Source organism: Myotis myotis, unplaced genomic scaffold (assembly GCF_014108235.1).
Source record: "Myotis myotis isolate mMyoMyo1 unplaced genomic scaffold, mMyoMyo1.p scaffold_m19_p_1, whole genome shotgun sequence".
NCBI lineage: Eukaryota > Metazoa > Chordata > Mammalia > Chiroptera > Vespertilionidae > Myotis > Myotis myotis.
This window is the reverse complement of record NW_023416313.1, coordinates 179,031,240-179,046,517: the sequence shown is the minus strand read 5'-3', so window position 1 is coordinate 179,046,517 and position 15,278 is coordinate 179,031,240. Positions and strand designations below refer to the sequence as shown.

General features: G+C 37.1%; 1 protein-coding gene across 25 annotated transcripts in view; it reads left to right on the top strand.

Moving 5' to 3' along the window:
- HERC1 (HECT and RLD domain containing E3 ubiquitin protein ligase family member 1) overlaps window positions 1-15,278 on the top strand; it is a 194,786-nt gene that overhangs the window by 126,834 nt on the left and 52,674 nt on the right. For 24 of the 25 annotated variants that reach the window (XR_004966839.1, XM_036304098.1, XM_036304091.1 and 21 more), the window contains 6 exons: window positions 2,168-2,688; window positions 4,202-4,977; window positions 6,213-6,411; window positions 8,603-8,763; window positions 14,385-14,501; window positions 14,699-14,930. Coding sequence is in view for 24 of the 25 variants with exons in the window: in XM_036304098.1 (XP_036159991.1) it covers window positions 2,168-2,688; window positions 4,202-4,977; window positions 6,213-6,411; window positions 8,603-8,763; window positions 14,385-14,501; window positions 14,699-14,930 (2,006 nt within the window). In the remaining variant the exon portion in view is untranslated. The remainder of the gene's footprint in view (window positions 1-2,167; window positions 2,689-4,201; window positions 4,978-6,212; window positions 6,412-8,602; window positions 8,764-14,384; window positions 14,502-14,698; window positions 14,931-15,278) is intronic. The other variant, XM_036304137.1, reaches the window with a different exon arrangement.

Sequence of the window (15,278 nt, the reverse complement as noted above, 5' to 3'; positions counted from 1 at the left end):
CTGACTTCCCTGGACAGATCTTCTAAAAACTTAACAAAGAAACAGAGACTCCAAAGGACACTCTGGATCAGATGGATTTAATAGATATTTATAGAACATTTCATCCCAATGAAGCAGACTATACATTCTTCCCAAATGCACATGAATCATTCACAAAGTATGGAATTTCCTCAAAAAATTAAAAATGGAACTCCCATTTCACCCAGTAATCCCACTTCTAGGAATATATCCCAAGAAATCAGAAACACCAATCGGGAAGGATATATGCACCCCTATGTTCATAGCCGCATAATTTACAATAGCTAAAATTTGGAAACAGCCTAAGTGCCCATCAGCAGATGAGTAGATTAGAAAACTGTGGTACATCTACACAATGGAATTTACGCTACAGTAAAAAAGGAACTTTTACCATTTGCAACAGCATGGATGGAATTGGAGAGCATCATGCTAAGTGAAATAAGCCAGTCCGAGAAAGATAAATATCATATAATCTCACTCATTTGTGGATTATAATGAACAACATAAACTGATAAATAAAAATAGAGCCAGAGGGAAAAATACTAGAATTTAATAGAAGTAATCCTGTCATTTGCAGATTTTTAATATTTCCTACAACTTTTGTGATATCATACTATGTTAGTATAGTTTTGGTAATATTATTATACTTAAAGTTCTTTTATTCTTGAAATATTAATGTTTATTGCATGTAATATTATATGTAAGATCATTTTTCTTGAATAATTCCTGTTTATTGCATGTAACATTATCATATTTAAAATCATTTTTCTTGAGATATTAATATTTATTCCATGTAACATTATTATATTTAAGGTAATTTTTCTTGAAATATTAAAGTTTATTGCATGTAATATTATTATATTTAAAATTTTTTCTTGAAATAAAACCTAAAAAATGAAATAAAATGTACCATAAAGGATTGAAAAAAGAAGAAGAAGAAAATATTTTAGGGATAATCTGGTTCATTGGCAATTATGAATATGAGAGAAAAATATAGAAACAATCTTAAATGTAATCAGGTATTATTAGCAGAATAATGGACATTCCAACTGTGGTGGGGAAGCTACCTTTCATTTATTCAGTTGAAGGGGTTCTCAGATCTTGTAGTTGGTATAAATTCAATCTCTAAACTTTTGGGAGGACTGTATTAAAGAGATACCCTTTCATAAACTCTTTTTCTCCTCATATAAAACTTAGGCCAGACAGACTTCTCTATGGTGTCCTATACTGGTGGGTCCGTTTGTTTTCCACCCTATCCTTTTACTTGAGGATGTTGTGCAGCCTAGATCTGATATTCAGAATTTCTAGTTATTCTTTAGTAGAAAGTTTTCACGCTATCTCATATCTAATATTTCTATAATGGAAGGCCTGGACTCGGTAAATCCTAATCATGAAAGTTACATTTTAGTCTCTGCTTTTAACTGTATTTTTTAAATTTTCAAAAGTTATAATTTCAGGCTAACCATTGACATTTTTGAACATTTACTGTGTCTGGCATTGTAGTAATAAGCATTTATGTGCATAGTCTCATTTAATCTTTAAAATAACCTACTATTACTATTAAAGTAACCTACTAGATGAAAAAGCTGAGGTTTAGTGAGATTAAATTTTCTAAGACTGTGCAGAGTTATGGTTTGAACTAAGTCTTGCTTTTCTTTTAACCTCTATAAGTCTTACTTGAAATGTGTGTTCAGATTGGGACTATCCCAATTGTCTAGATTTATGATTTTCTTTCTGCCCCTTGAACAATATAAGATGGTCCCAAAACTCAGTATTATTCTGGAGTCTTGAGGATGAAAGAGAATAGATCCTCAAGGCTTTTTTTTTATATATATATATATATTAAATGGAATCAGTCACATATACCTTAGTCTGTATCCATCTTTCGTGTGGCCACAACAGTTCTGATACTTACGGGCTTCAGGAATTTTAAATGACTGGGCAGCTTATTTCAGAGAATCATAATGCTACTAATTTAAGTAGATCTGTAATATTTGCTCACTCCTTACTGGGGCCAGTGATATAATACCAGGTATTAGGAGGCCAAACACTAGTTTCACATGGGATTGCACATGTCAGAATTTATAGTGACTAATAATTTGGGAGAACTATTTACTATTATGTATTTTCCACTCCTTTTCTTTTACAGGTAAAAATTTGTGATATGCAGATGCGTGGCACACCACGAGACTTACTTCCAGGAGACCCCATTTGTAGTCCAGTAGCAGCGGTGTTGGCAGAGGCCACTATTCAGCTTATCCGAATCCTTCACCGAACAGACCGTTGGACTTACTGCATTAACAAAAAAATGATGGAAAGGCTGCACAAAATTAAAATATGTATTAAAGAGTCAGGTCAGAAGCTAAAGAAAAGCCGCTCGGTTCAAAGCCGAGAGGAAAATGAAATGAGAGAGGAGAAAGAGAGCAAAGAGGAAGAGAAAAGTAAACATAATAGACATGGCCTTGCTGACCTCTCAGAGCTGCAGCTGAGGACCCTTTGCATAGAGGTGTGGCCGGTGCTGGCAGTGATAGGAGGAGTTGATGCTGGTCTTAGAGTTGGAGGTCGGTGTGTTCACAGGCAAACTGGGCGCCATGCCACACTGCTGGGAGTGGTCAAAGAGGGCAGCACGTCTGCCAAGGTCCAATGGGATGAAGCAGAAATTACTATCAGGTACGGTCTGTTGAGTTACACTTGTTACAAATGAGTATGTAATGGTGACATGGGCCATTGCCTATGGGCAGTGAGAAATTATGTGTTTAGGTGAGCTGCCAGTTAACTTTTTAAAATACTTTTGTTCATATAGTTGTGTGTGAGTACTGTGATTTCTAAAGGAATATTTCCCAAATTTGTGTTCCTTGGAATACTAGTGATTTATAAAGTTTATAGTTTCTGTTCTGTTTTTTTGAAGAAATGGTAAGCTCACTAGTTTATGTTTAACTGGGATCTTTTCTTCTATTTTTTCATTTAGTTTCTTGCTTTTTGAACATTTCCATTACTCACTGGGATAGAAAAAAAGCCAGCCAGTAGATCCATCAATTACATTTTGTGTAGGAGGTCTTTGGATGTATGACAGAACGTTTTTGTGACTAAAATTAGGTTTTCGATTATCTGTGATTTTAAGTATTCTTTTTAAAAAAGATCTTTTTATTGATTTTTAGAGAGAGAGGAAGGGAGAGAGATAGAGAGATAGAAACATTGATGAGAGAAACTTCATCAATTGGCTGCCTCCTGCATACCCACTACTGGGGATCAAGCCTACAACCTGGGCATGTGCCCTGACTGGGAATCAGATCAATTACCTCTTGGTTCCTTGGTTAAGTTGAAACCAAGACTTAGGTTAATAAAACAAATGTTTACCACCAAACTTTTTATACTTGCTAAAGCTTTCTATTACATTTTGTATACTTATAACATTTTTAAAAATCTGGAAATTCTTGCCAAATATCAGGAAATATGTGATTATATTTTTGCTTAAACTATAAATTAGAAGCATTAATTGAAGATTACAAAGCAATTTTTTTAAAGAAACAATGCATTCTCTGGGATAGGTTATAAATGGCCATTGCCCACATAATAAGCTATATTTATTATACAGACTTTCCAAATATCTTTCATCAGGAATTGTCAGAGAACATCTAGCCCACCTCCTGTTTTTATAAATAATATTACATAGCCACACCCTTTCGTTTAGGTGTATCATTGGCCACTTTCACACTGTTGTAGTGGGGTTGAAAGATTGCAACAGAGATTGGCCTACAGGGTCTAAAATATGGGTTGGGCAAAAGTAAGTTTACAGTTATTCCTGTGGAAAAATGTATAATACAAGAATAAATACTAATGCAAGAATAAACTCTGTATTTCATGTACCCACACTGTAAACCTCCTTTTGCTCACCCCATACTTTTTGGCTCACAGAAATTTTGCTAATTTCTGGCTTACATTATATTATGGTAAATATTCTTTGAAAGCACATGCACATCTCATTGCTTTTGCATTTAACATCACATCTCCCCATTTTCTCATAATAGACTAATTTTTCTCTGTAATGTCTTTTCTAGCTTGTGTAGATTATTCTCTGTAGTGTGTACATGATGCATCTTATTTTGTCTACATTATATTCTGTACCTTCCTCCTGTCTATCCCTCACTTGCTTCTTCCTGTGTCATTCTGATCTTTATTAAAGCTTCCCAACTTTTTGGTCGCCTAGTGATACTCCATTGTATAATCTGGAACCCTGTGAACCACTGCCTTTTGACGTGGCGCGATTCCGAGGCCTGACGGCTTCTGTGCTGCTGGACCTCACGTATCTGACTGGCATTCACGAAGACATGGGCAAACAGAGCACCAAGCGACATGAAAAAAAACATCGACATGAGTCTGAAGAGAAAGGGGACATTGAGCAGAAAACTGAGAGTGAATCTGCTTTAGATACGCGAACAGGCCTAACATCTGACGATGTCAAAAGTCAGGGTACTACAAGCTCCAAATCAGAAGGTGAAATAGCTTCATTTTCTTTAGATCCAACCCTGCCAGGTGTGGAATACCAACACCAAATAACAGAAGGAAAGAGAAAAAATCATGAACACATGTCCAAAATCCATGACATACCCCAGACAGAAATCAGAGCAGTCCAGTTGTCTTATCTCTACCTCGGTGCTATGAAATCACTTAGTGCTCTTCTTGGCTGTAGTAAATATGCTGAGCTGTTGCTGATACCAAAAGTTCTGGCTGAAAATGGCCACAACTCAGACTGTGCAAGCTCTCCAGTTGTTCACGAAGACGTGGAGATGCGTGCAGCCCTGCAGTTCTTGATGCGACACATGGTGAAGCGAGCGGTCATGCGGTCCCCCATAAAGAGAGCATTGGGATTAGCTGATCTGGAACGAGCTCAAGCCATGATCTATAAATTAGTGGTCAGTGGGCTTTTGGAAGACCAGTTTGGGGGCAAAATTAAGCAAGGTATGTTATCTGATTTTTTTTAAATGCTTTTGTGCTGTTGAAATTATAATTGTCAGAACTGATGTACTCTATAAGTGATTTATAAAAAAAATTTTTTTGGCAAAAGCAATTTTCATGTCATTTTTCCTTTGCAAGGTGAACAGTTCTTTTTTGTTTCTTTTATATTAATAATCTACCTATAATTTTCTGTTTTAAATCTATAAAGCATTCAAATTTAATAATTACTACTACATTTTGTAAAACTGAAATTTAATTCATGCCACAAAATATACTCAAGTATTTATTGATATGATTCAAAATACATATTATTCTGATGACTTCTCAGAGGCATTTTAAAGGATTACTTTTATAGATCCTGTAGTGTATGTAAAAAAATCTAGTTTTATCTTTTATCCTCACCTTTGGAGATAATTTGAATTCTAAGATTAAAATGAGATTCATTCAGTAAATATTTATTGAATGCCTACCATGTGCCAGGTACTCTTCTAGGTTCTGAGGAGTCAGCAATGACAAAACAAAGTCCCTTGTTGTAATGAAACTTCAATTGCTGTTATTCTTTCTTCCCTTCCTTTTTCTCTTTCTTCTTTCCTTTTTCTTTACTCCTCTCCTTCCTGTCTTAGCTTAGACAGTGAATAGGCAGAGAGAGGTGCATGGTGCATATAATAGGAGTGTTAAGATCATGATGTTTATGAAAGTATGTGGCCATTTAGCAAACCTTAATAGAATTAGCTATCTTTATAGCAACAACCCCCCCAACTTTTAGGAGTAGTTTGTTTTGTGAGCCATTGTCCTTTTCAGAGCATGGAGTTTCTGTCTAGGTTTTCATAATCTTGTATTTACATGTCTTCATCTTTGCTTGCTTAAAGACTAAAAATAGGCATCAAAATAAAAGTGCTAAGGAAATACAGTTTTAATGATAAAATATCTTTAGGGAATCTCTGGTCAAATATCACATACACAAATGAGACTTTTTGTTGTTGTTTTTAAGAGAACCTTTCCTAATAGAAAGAAATGAATAATTACAAGGGCTGGTTCCTTTTTTTTGTCTGTAGAGTCTACAGTTATGAGGATAATAGTGAATTCAGTGTAGATGTAAAAACATTTTTTCTGTAAATCTTTTATAGAATTGATATTTATGAAATATGTTAGAAACTTTCCAAGTTAAAGGTTAAAAGCTTTCCATTCCCATTTGAAAGAAAAAAAATCCTTACCACTTTCTTAACCTTGGTTTATAGAGATTGATCAACAAGCTGAAGAAAGTGACCCAGCCCAGCAGGCACAGACTCCAGTTACCACTAGCCCATCAGCCTCGAGCACGACTTCCTTTATGAGTAGCTCGCTGGAGGACACCACAACTGCCACCACTCCAGTCACTGACACAGAAACAGTGCCTGCATCTGAGTCCCCAGGAGTGATGCCACTAAGTCTCCTCAGGTAGGGAAGTTAACTTTTAAATTGTGCCATATTTGATGCCTATGGTTATGAGCACACAGGTATTCTCTTATGAAGAATGTGCCCAACTAAATCAAGGTGTTCTAGAGTTAGAAGGAATCTAAAGGATCATATGGTCAAACCCAATTTACTGAAGTTGGAAATGTCCTTCAGATGTTTAACAACTTGCCCAAGTCTCATAGCTAGTTTTGGTCCCAGATCTAATCAATGGTTCCATTGCCAATCAGGTACTCCAGCACTATTCTATCTCCTTATAATGGTTCTTTCATTTTTTGGCTAGGCTTTTGAATATGTTTTCCCTGAAAAAGTAAATACTTGTGTTTTGATTGTTACAACTTTAAGAAAGAGCTTGCCTTCATGAGTTAATTTTCTTTTCTCAGGTTATTTTCCCTTTAGAATAATTTCTTTATTCTTTATTTCTTTCTTATTATAAGATCAAGCAAGTCTACTTTTCAAATGAAAGAGCGTGTCTTATGATGCTTCTTCAACCAACCCTATTTTAATAGATTTATAAATTTCAAATAATGTTCCAGTTTCTTTTTGCTTCAGTTTGCCAGATGTATACACAAACCAAAAACCTTGAGAGAAGATCTCTAGGGAGGGAGTGTTTTGTGAACTTTCTCACATAGGGCTTAAGTGAAATAAAGGGAAGGAAAATGAATAGTATCCTTTTTTCTTATTTCTTTTCCCCCTTCTCTTAATTGACGGGTCACTATTATTCCCCTGTGTGTAGATTGACTTCTTAGGGAGAGTGGCTATTATTGTAATGATTCTCAATATTTGGTGTTCACAAGAGCTACCTGGGAGGCTTTTTAAAGCTCTGGGGATGTATTCCCCAAGTCTCTCACTAGGTCTGGTGGGGGCACATAATTTGCATTTGAATTGTTTCCTCAATTGCTCTGGTTTGGGGCAGAAGGAGCACTAATCCTAGTAGCTACTATTGCCCACTCCCCACACATCTCCTCCCACTTAGCTCTCACTTAAGTAACACAGATCCAGGAGGTGCTTCTGTTTAAGAAAGCAAGAAGAGAGAAATGATAGAATATTCTAATATGGTTTTTAATTCCTCCAGCAATTAATAGAATTCAAGGCATCCATAGAGGATCAATAGCACCATGACTCCTTTTGCCTTTCAAGTTCTGTAGTGTAGGCATGGGATTCAGTGGTATAATAATGCTCCCTTTCTCCCAGAACCATTCACCAGGGCTTGTGACCCCTCCTTTCTTCTTAGTCTTTGTTTTCCTGTTATTGACTGGGACTATATTAGAGCTGCAATTGTGTCTGCCTTCCGAATATCAGAAATCAGGGAACAAGTGCCTCTTACATGAATATGATTTTACAATTATTTGAGTGCATCGACAATGCTTTCTTGATGCTTAAAAGTTATTAGTTCTATTGAACAAATCGAAAGAGCAGTCAGTCGGTGAGGAGCTTCCTGGACTTTCTTCTTTACCCAGTGTCTGCCTTCTCAGCCTGAGGGGTCTGCCTCTCTATATCTTGTCTCCTTTACACAGCTGGTATCTCATTCTTATGCTATATTTCAGTTGTGCTGGGTGACTGAGCAGTTATCTTTTCTTTTGGTAACTTACCTATAGATTATTACTTGGAATCCATGTGAATAATTTCATGGCTAGCTAGTGAACTTATGTTTGAAGTAATTGTAAATTATCTATCTGTACAAGTTTTTTTTATCCTGTAACTGCTGTATGCCTGTCAAAATATCCCTGTCTTCTTGGTATTATAGTAGAGGAAAGCTCCTTAAGACAGGGATTTAAAAAAATGTTTTGTTTATTGCTGTATTCCCCCACATGCTATGTTATTGGCATTTTGCTGAACAAATGATAAGGTATTATTACTTCTATAGATTACTTGTATTACTTGTATAGATTATCTTATGATATAATGATTTTTAAAACTGTGGAATCTTCCTCACCCCAATTAATTATAGCTAACTTGTGTAGATTTCCAGGTCACATATTCTTTTATAAGACTGTGATGTATATACAGGGTGGGACAAAAGTAGGTTTACAGTTGTGAGTATGCAAAAGAGTTTATTCTTGTGTTATTATTTATTAATTATTGTATTATTTTCCATATGAACAACTGTAAATCTACTTTTGCCCACCTTGTATTTTGTAATTGGATTTTTATACTAATGTTGTTTTCTTTAAAGGCAAATGTTCTCTAGTTACCCAACTACCACCGTACTTCCCACACGTCGTGCACAGACTCCTCCAATATCATCATTACCAACCTCTCCTTCTGATGAAGTAGGAAGAAGGCAAAGCTTAACTTCTCCTGATTCCCAGTCAGCAAGGCCAGCTAACCGCACAGGTGCGTGTATTATCATGCGCTATGACACCCAGACGTTTTGACATTCCAAATGTGTGGGACTTTATTATGTAGGCATTGTATTTTGTCTTCATGGAGGTAAAAGCAGTGATTTTAATTATGGGGGATAGTCTGCCCCATCAAAATGAGCTGTCTTCTGTATTTTGAGTCTCTAGATTGAATTATGGCTATTTGGGAGGGAAATAACATACTGTACATCAGTTATATTAGTCCTTTTTTAAAAAAATTTTGAAAATTTTTTATTTAATTACAGTTGTCATTCCATTTTATATTAATTTCAGGCATACAGCATGGTGGTTAGACATTTATTTAACTTAATGAATTGATCCTTTTGATTTATCTAGTACCCACCTGGCACCATACATAATTATTACAAAATTATAGACTGTATTTCCTTTGCTGTGCTTTATATCCTGGTGACTATTTTGTAACTACCAATATGTACTTTTAAAAAATATGTACATTTTTATTGATTTTAGAGAGAGAAAAGGAGAGGGAGACAGTGAGAGAGAAACATTGGTCAGCTGTCTCCTGCATGCCCCCTACTGGGGACCCAAGCCTGCAATCTGGGCATGTGCCCTGATTGGGAATAGAACCGTGACCTCCTGTTTAAGGGGCTGATGCTCAACCACTGGGCCAATCTGTACTTCTTACTCCCTTCACCTTTTTCACCCATCCCTTTAGTCTACCTTCCCTCCCATCTGGCAACCATCCTTTTGGTTTTTTTCTAATAATATAGGTATTTTTAGTGCTACGAATTTTCCTCTAAACAATACTTTTGCTACAACTCAAACATTTTGAAATGCTGTGTTTTCATTTTCATTCAGTTTAAAGTACTTTCTCATTTATCATAATATCTTCTTTGGCATAATTAGAAGTACAGTATTTTGTTTCCAAATTTTGGGAAATTTTTCAAATACCTCTATTCTTGATTTTTAATTTAATTTCATTATCATCAAAGAGCATACCTTGTACAATTTGAATTTTTTAAATTTATTTTTTTTAAATTAAATCTTTATTGTTCAGATTATTACAGTTGTTCCTCTTTTTTCCCCCATAGCTCCCCTCCACCCGTTTCCCCCCCCCCAGCCCTCACCCCCCCCCCCACTGTCCTCATCCATAGGTGCACAATTTTTGTTCAGTCTCTTCCCGTATCCCCCACTCCCCTTTCCCCCCCAAGAACAGTCAGTCCACTCCCTTTCTATGCCCCTGGTTCTAATATAATCACCAGTTTATTCTGTTCATCAGATTATTTATTCACTTGATTTTTTAGATTTACTTGTTGATAGATGTGTATTTGTTGTTCATAATTTGTATCTTTACCTTTTTCTTCTTCTTCCTCTTCTTAAAGGATACCTTTCATCATTTCATATAATACTGGTTTAGTGGTGATGAACTCCTTTAGCTTTTTCTTATCTGTGAAGCTCTTTATCTGACCTTCAGTTCTGAATGATAGCTTTGCTGGATAAAGTAATCTTGGTTGTAGGTTCTTGCTATTCATCACTTTGAATATTTCTTGCCACTCCCTTCTGGCCTGCATAGTTTCTGTTGAGAAATCAGCTGACAGTCGTATGGATACTCCCTTGTAGGTAACTGACTGTCTTTCTCTTCTTTTAAGATTCTCTCTTTGTCTTTTGCTCTTGGCATTTTAATTATGATGTGTCTTGGTGTGGTCCTCTTTGGATTCCTTTTGTTTGGGGTTCTTTGCGCTTCCTGGACTTGTAAGTCTATTTCTTTCCCCAGGTAGGGGAAGTTTTCTGTCATTATTTCTTCAAATAGGTTTTCAATATCTTGGTCTCTCTCATCTTCCAACACCCCCATAATTAGGATGTTGGTTCGTTTGAAGCTGTCTCAGAGGCTCCTTACACTATCTTCGTATTTTTGGATTCTTTTTTCATTTTGTTTTTCTGGTTGGGTGTTTTGCTTCTTCGTATTTCAAATCTTTGACTTGATTCTTGCGATCCTCTAGTCTGCTGTTGGGATTCTGTATAATATTCTTTATTCCAGTCAGTGTATGCTTAATTTCTAGTTGGTCCTTTATCACAACCTCGAGGGTCTCACTAGATTTCTTGAGGGTCTCATTAAGTTTTTTGGTGGTTTCTAGAAAATTCTTGAGAAACCTTAAAAGTGTGGTTTTGAACTCTATATCCAGTAGTTTTCTTTCCTCCATTTCTGTCATTTGTGTCCTGTTTCTTTGTCTCCGCATTTTTTTTATGCTTCGCTGTGTTGATATAGTGGCTTTTTGTGCTAGGTGTCCTATAGGGCCCAGTGGCTCAGCCTCCCCAATTACCTGAGGTAGACACTCTTGGTGCACCCCCTTGTGGGCTTTATGCACAGTCTTGTTGTAGTTAAGCCTTGACTGTTGTAGGTAACACTGGGAGGGATTGACCCCCAGGCCAATTGGCTGTGAGAATTGGTTGTGTCTGCAGTGAGAGAACTTCTGTGCTGGAGACACCCCTCCGGGGCAAGACTTGCTTCAATGGGGCTTTGATGCTCACTGAGTCTGCCCCCTGAGTGTGTCCTTTATGGATCCGAGGAGCTGCAATCTGGATGGTCCCACTCTGATCACCAGGCACACTGGCTCCTGGATCTCTAAGGAGGTGCTAATCTAGCCTCTGCCTGAGGCTATCCAGCAGGAGCCAGCTGTGAAGCATTGCAAGTTGCCCTGGAGCCTTGGGCCAGCTGCAGTTTGTTAGGTTATTATCAGTTTGCAAAGGGCCAGGCTTTTCATATGCAAAAGCCTCCGTGCACTGCTTGGGTGGGGCGGGGTCCCAGGGGATCAACATGGCGGAGCAAGCAGTTATGGCTGCTCTCAGTCCTGCCCTCAGAGGCCCTGCTTCTCAGTATCCCGGCAATCACTGCAAGCACCCCTGAGAGAAAGCTACCCTCGAGTTCCGACCGATACCAGACAGTCCAGTTTCTCCCATATGAGTCTGGGTCCCCAGAGACTCGCCGGAACTGGAGCTCAGAGCTTGAGACTCCCTCCCGATTGAAAAAGACAACCCTGTACTCAGCCGCCAGCTCTTCTGCATGCGCCTCTGTACCTCTGTATTTTACTTCTGCACCGCACCTCCTCTGAGTCTCGGTATGCTTTTTTCTTTCCTTCTAGTTGTAGAATTTCCACTCAGCCAGCCTTCCTGTGGTTCTGGATGATGTCCGTTTCGTCTTTTAGGTGTATTTTTGAAGTGGTTGTGCGAGGCAGCAATCTCCGGTGTTTACCTATGCCACCATCTTCTTTTTAAATTTATTGATACTTGTTTTATGGTCCAGAATATGGTCTGTTTGAAATATATTTCACGTGCACTTGGGAAAAGTGTGTATTGTGCTATTATTGAGTGGAATGTTCTATGAATTGTTGGTTAGGTCAGGTAGGTTTTTAGTATTATCTAAGTCAGGGGTCCTCAAACTTTTTAAACAGGGGGCCAGTTCACTGTCGCTCAGACCATTGGAGACTCAGACTATAGTTTAAAAAAAAACTATGAACAAATTCCTATGCACACTGCACATATCTTATTTTGAAGTAAAAAAACAAAACGGGAACAAATACAATATTTATATTTGCATGTGACCTGCAGGCTGTAGTTTGAGGACCCCTGATCTAAGTCTTTGTTATTTTGATTTTTAGTCTACTTATTCTATAAGTTATTGAGAGAGAGGTGTTAAAACCTCTGTTATAGTGGATTTGTCTATTTCCCCTTTCATTGATCAGTTTTTGTTTCATGTATTTTAAAGCCTTGTCTTTGGGTCCATAAAAATTTAGTATTCATATGTCTTCCTAATGAATTGACCTCTTTATCATTATGTAATGACTCTTTTTATCCCTGGTATTATTATTTGCCCTTAAATCTGTTTTGTCGGGTATAAATATAGCCACTTCTAGTTTTTTTCATTAGTGTTGGGTGGTATATCTTTTCCCATCATTTTACTTTTAACTTATTTGTGTCTTTATATTTTAAGTGGTTTTCGGAAAGGCAGCCTATATTTAAGTCTTGCCTTTTAAAATCCAACCTGATGTTTTCTGCCTTTTAATTGGGGTAGATCATTGACATTTAGTGTGATTATTGGTATGGTTGGGCTTAAATTTACCATCTTTCTGTTTATCTCACCTGTACTTTGTCCCCTTTGTCTACTTTCTTTGGATTAAATGATTTTTTAAAAATTTTATCTCCTTGGTTTATTATACTTTGTATTATATTTTTAGAATTTACTTTTAGGTTTATAGTATACACCTTTAATTGTCACAGTCTATCTTTAAGTAATGTTTTACCATTTCATGTATACTAACAGAATCTAACAACAGTGTGCTTTCATTTCCCTTTTCTCAGCCTTTGTACTTTTGTTGTAACACATTTAACTTCTACATATGTTATAAAGCCCCATAATACATTGTTATTATTTTTGCTGTAAACAGGCAATTATATTTTAAGGAGATTCAAAAACTTATATATATACTAGAGGCCTGGTGCATGAGGTTTGTGTACTTAGTGGGTCCCTTAGCCCGGCCTGTGCCCTCTCACAGTCCGGCACCCCTCAGGGGATGGCCATCCGTAGCACTGCCATGGAGGCAGGAGGGGCTCCTGCCACCACCGCTGTGCTCACCAGCTGTGAGCCCGGCTTCTGGGCTTCTGGCTGAGCTGCACTCCCCCTGTGGGAGCACACTGACCACTAGGGGGCAGCTCCTGTGTTGAGCGTCTGCCCCTGGTGGTCAGTGCACATCATAGTGACCGGTCGTTCTGCCATTCCGTCAATTTGCATATTACTCTTTTATTATATAGAATAGGATTATATTTACTCACATATTTACCAGTCCTGATATTCTTTATTCCTTTATGTAGATCCAGATTTCCATCTGGTGTCATTTCTTTCTGCTTGAAAGACTTCCTTGTAGCGATTTGCTGGTGATGAATTATTTTGTCTCTTGTATGTCTGAAAGAGTTTATTTCACCTTAATTTTGAAAAATATTTTTACTGGTGTAGAATTCTAGATTGACAGGCATTATACCACATACCTGGCCTATAATCTTCAAAGTACCTAAGTGATTGAAGGATACTGAAGAAAAACATGAAAACTAAATAAATGCAAAGGGGATCCTAGAGTGGATCCTTTGCTGTGAAGAACATTACCTAGATTTTTGGTGAAACTGGAATGAGATATAGAATAGGTGATAATATTCTTAAGTTCCTGACTTTGATGGTTGTGTTGTGGTTATGCAGGAGAATGTCCTTATTTGTAGGAGTTACATATTAGTGTATTCAGGGAAAATTGTCTGAAAAAAAGTCTCAGATGGTTCAGGGGTGAAAGAATCCATTGTGCATTCTTGCGAATGTCTGTTAAGTATGAAATTTTTTGTAAGTAGGTAACTATTTCAAAATAAAATGTCTTACATTATTTCAGTAGTTTTATTTTGTATTAGCAGGTTTATCTTTATGAAAAACCATAATCTATAACAGGTTTAATCATAGTTATACATTTAATGAATTCTTGCTAGAGTAAATTTTCGTTGAATTTGAACTACATTAAGAAACTTATAGTTACACGGAGAAGACTTTATTCATGTTATATAGTGATATTTAGGTCTTTACTTCTCTTTCTTTTGTCTCAGCCTTGTCAGACCCAAGCAGTAGACTTTCAACTTCTCCTCCTCCTCCAGCAATTGCAGTACCCTTGTTGGAAATGGGGTTCTCCCTCCGACAGATTGCCAAAGCCATGGAAGCCACAGGTAGAATAAATTTTTATATGTCAGTATATACAGATATGAGAAACTTAATCTTATTAAGGGCAATATTTTTTTAAGAGGCCATAAAGCTTGGTAAGATTTTTAACATCAGGTTTAGTTCAGTGACATCATAACAGATACTAGCATGAATAACTATTTTGCCCAAAGTCAGTATCAGACTTATTTTTCCCCCTGTTCAGGTGCTCGAGGGGAGGCTGATGCCCAGAACATCACTGTCCTTGCCATGTGGATGATAGAGCACCCTGGGCATGAGGATGAGGAGGAGCCTCAGTCAAGCAGCACAGCAGACTCAAGGCATGGAGCAGCAGTTCTAGGCAGTGCTGGGAAATCAAATGATCCCTGTTATTTGCAGTCACCAGGAGACATACCATCGGCTGATGCTGCTGAAATGGAGGAAGGCTTTAGTGAAAGGTGAATTCCCATCCTCCATATTTCTGTTCAGTGTGTTATAAATGGTACCCCCAAAAGCCCCATTTGTTTCCCTTTTATAGGAGCTTCTAATGGTATGTAAAGGTGATAGACATATATGAAAAGATGGACGTTTTAGTTTCAAGTTAATGTTTCTGTGAAGGGTAATAATGACATAACCATTTTATCTTGAAGGGATGTTTTCAGGGAAAGAAGGAAAAAAGTTTATATAAAATTGATCTGAAAAGAGGAAACTGAAAAATAATTTTCTTTCATATAGGTGATATGAAATACAATGTTCATTTTAATATTAGCAATTGATTTAATTAATGCATTTGATGGAAATGGACT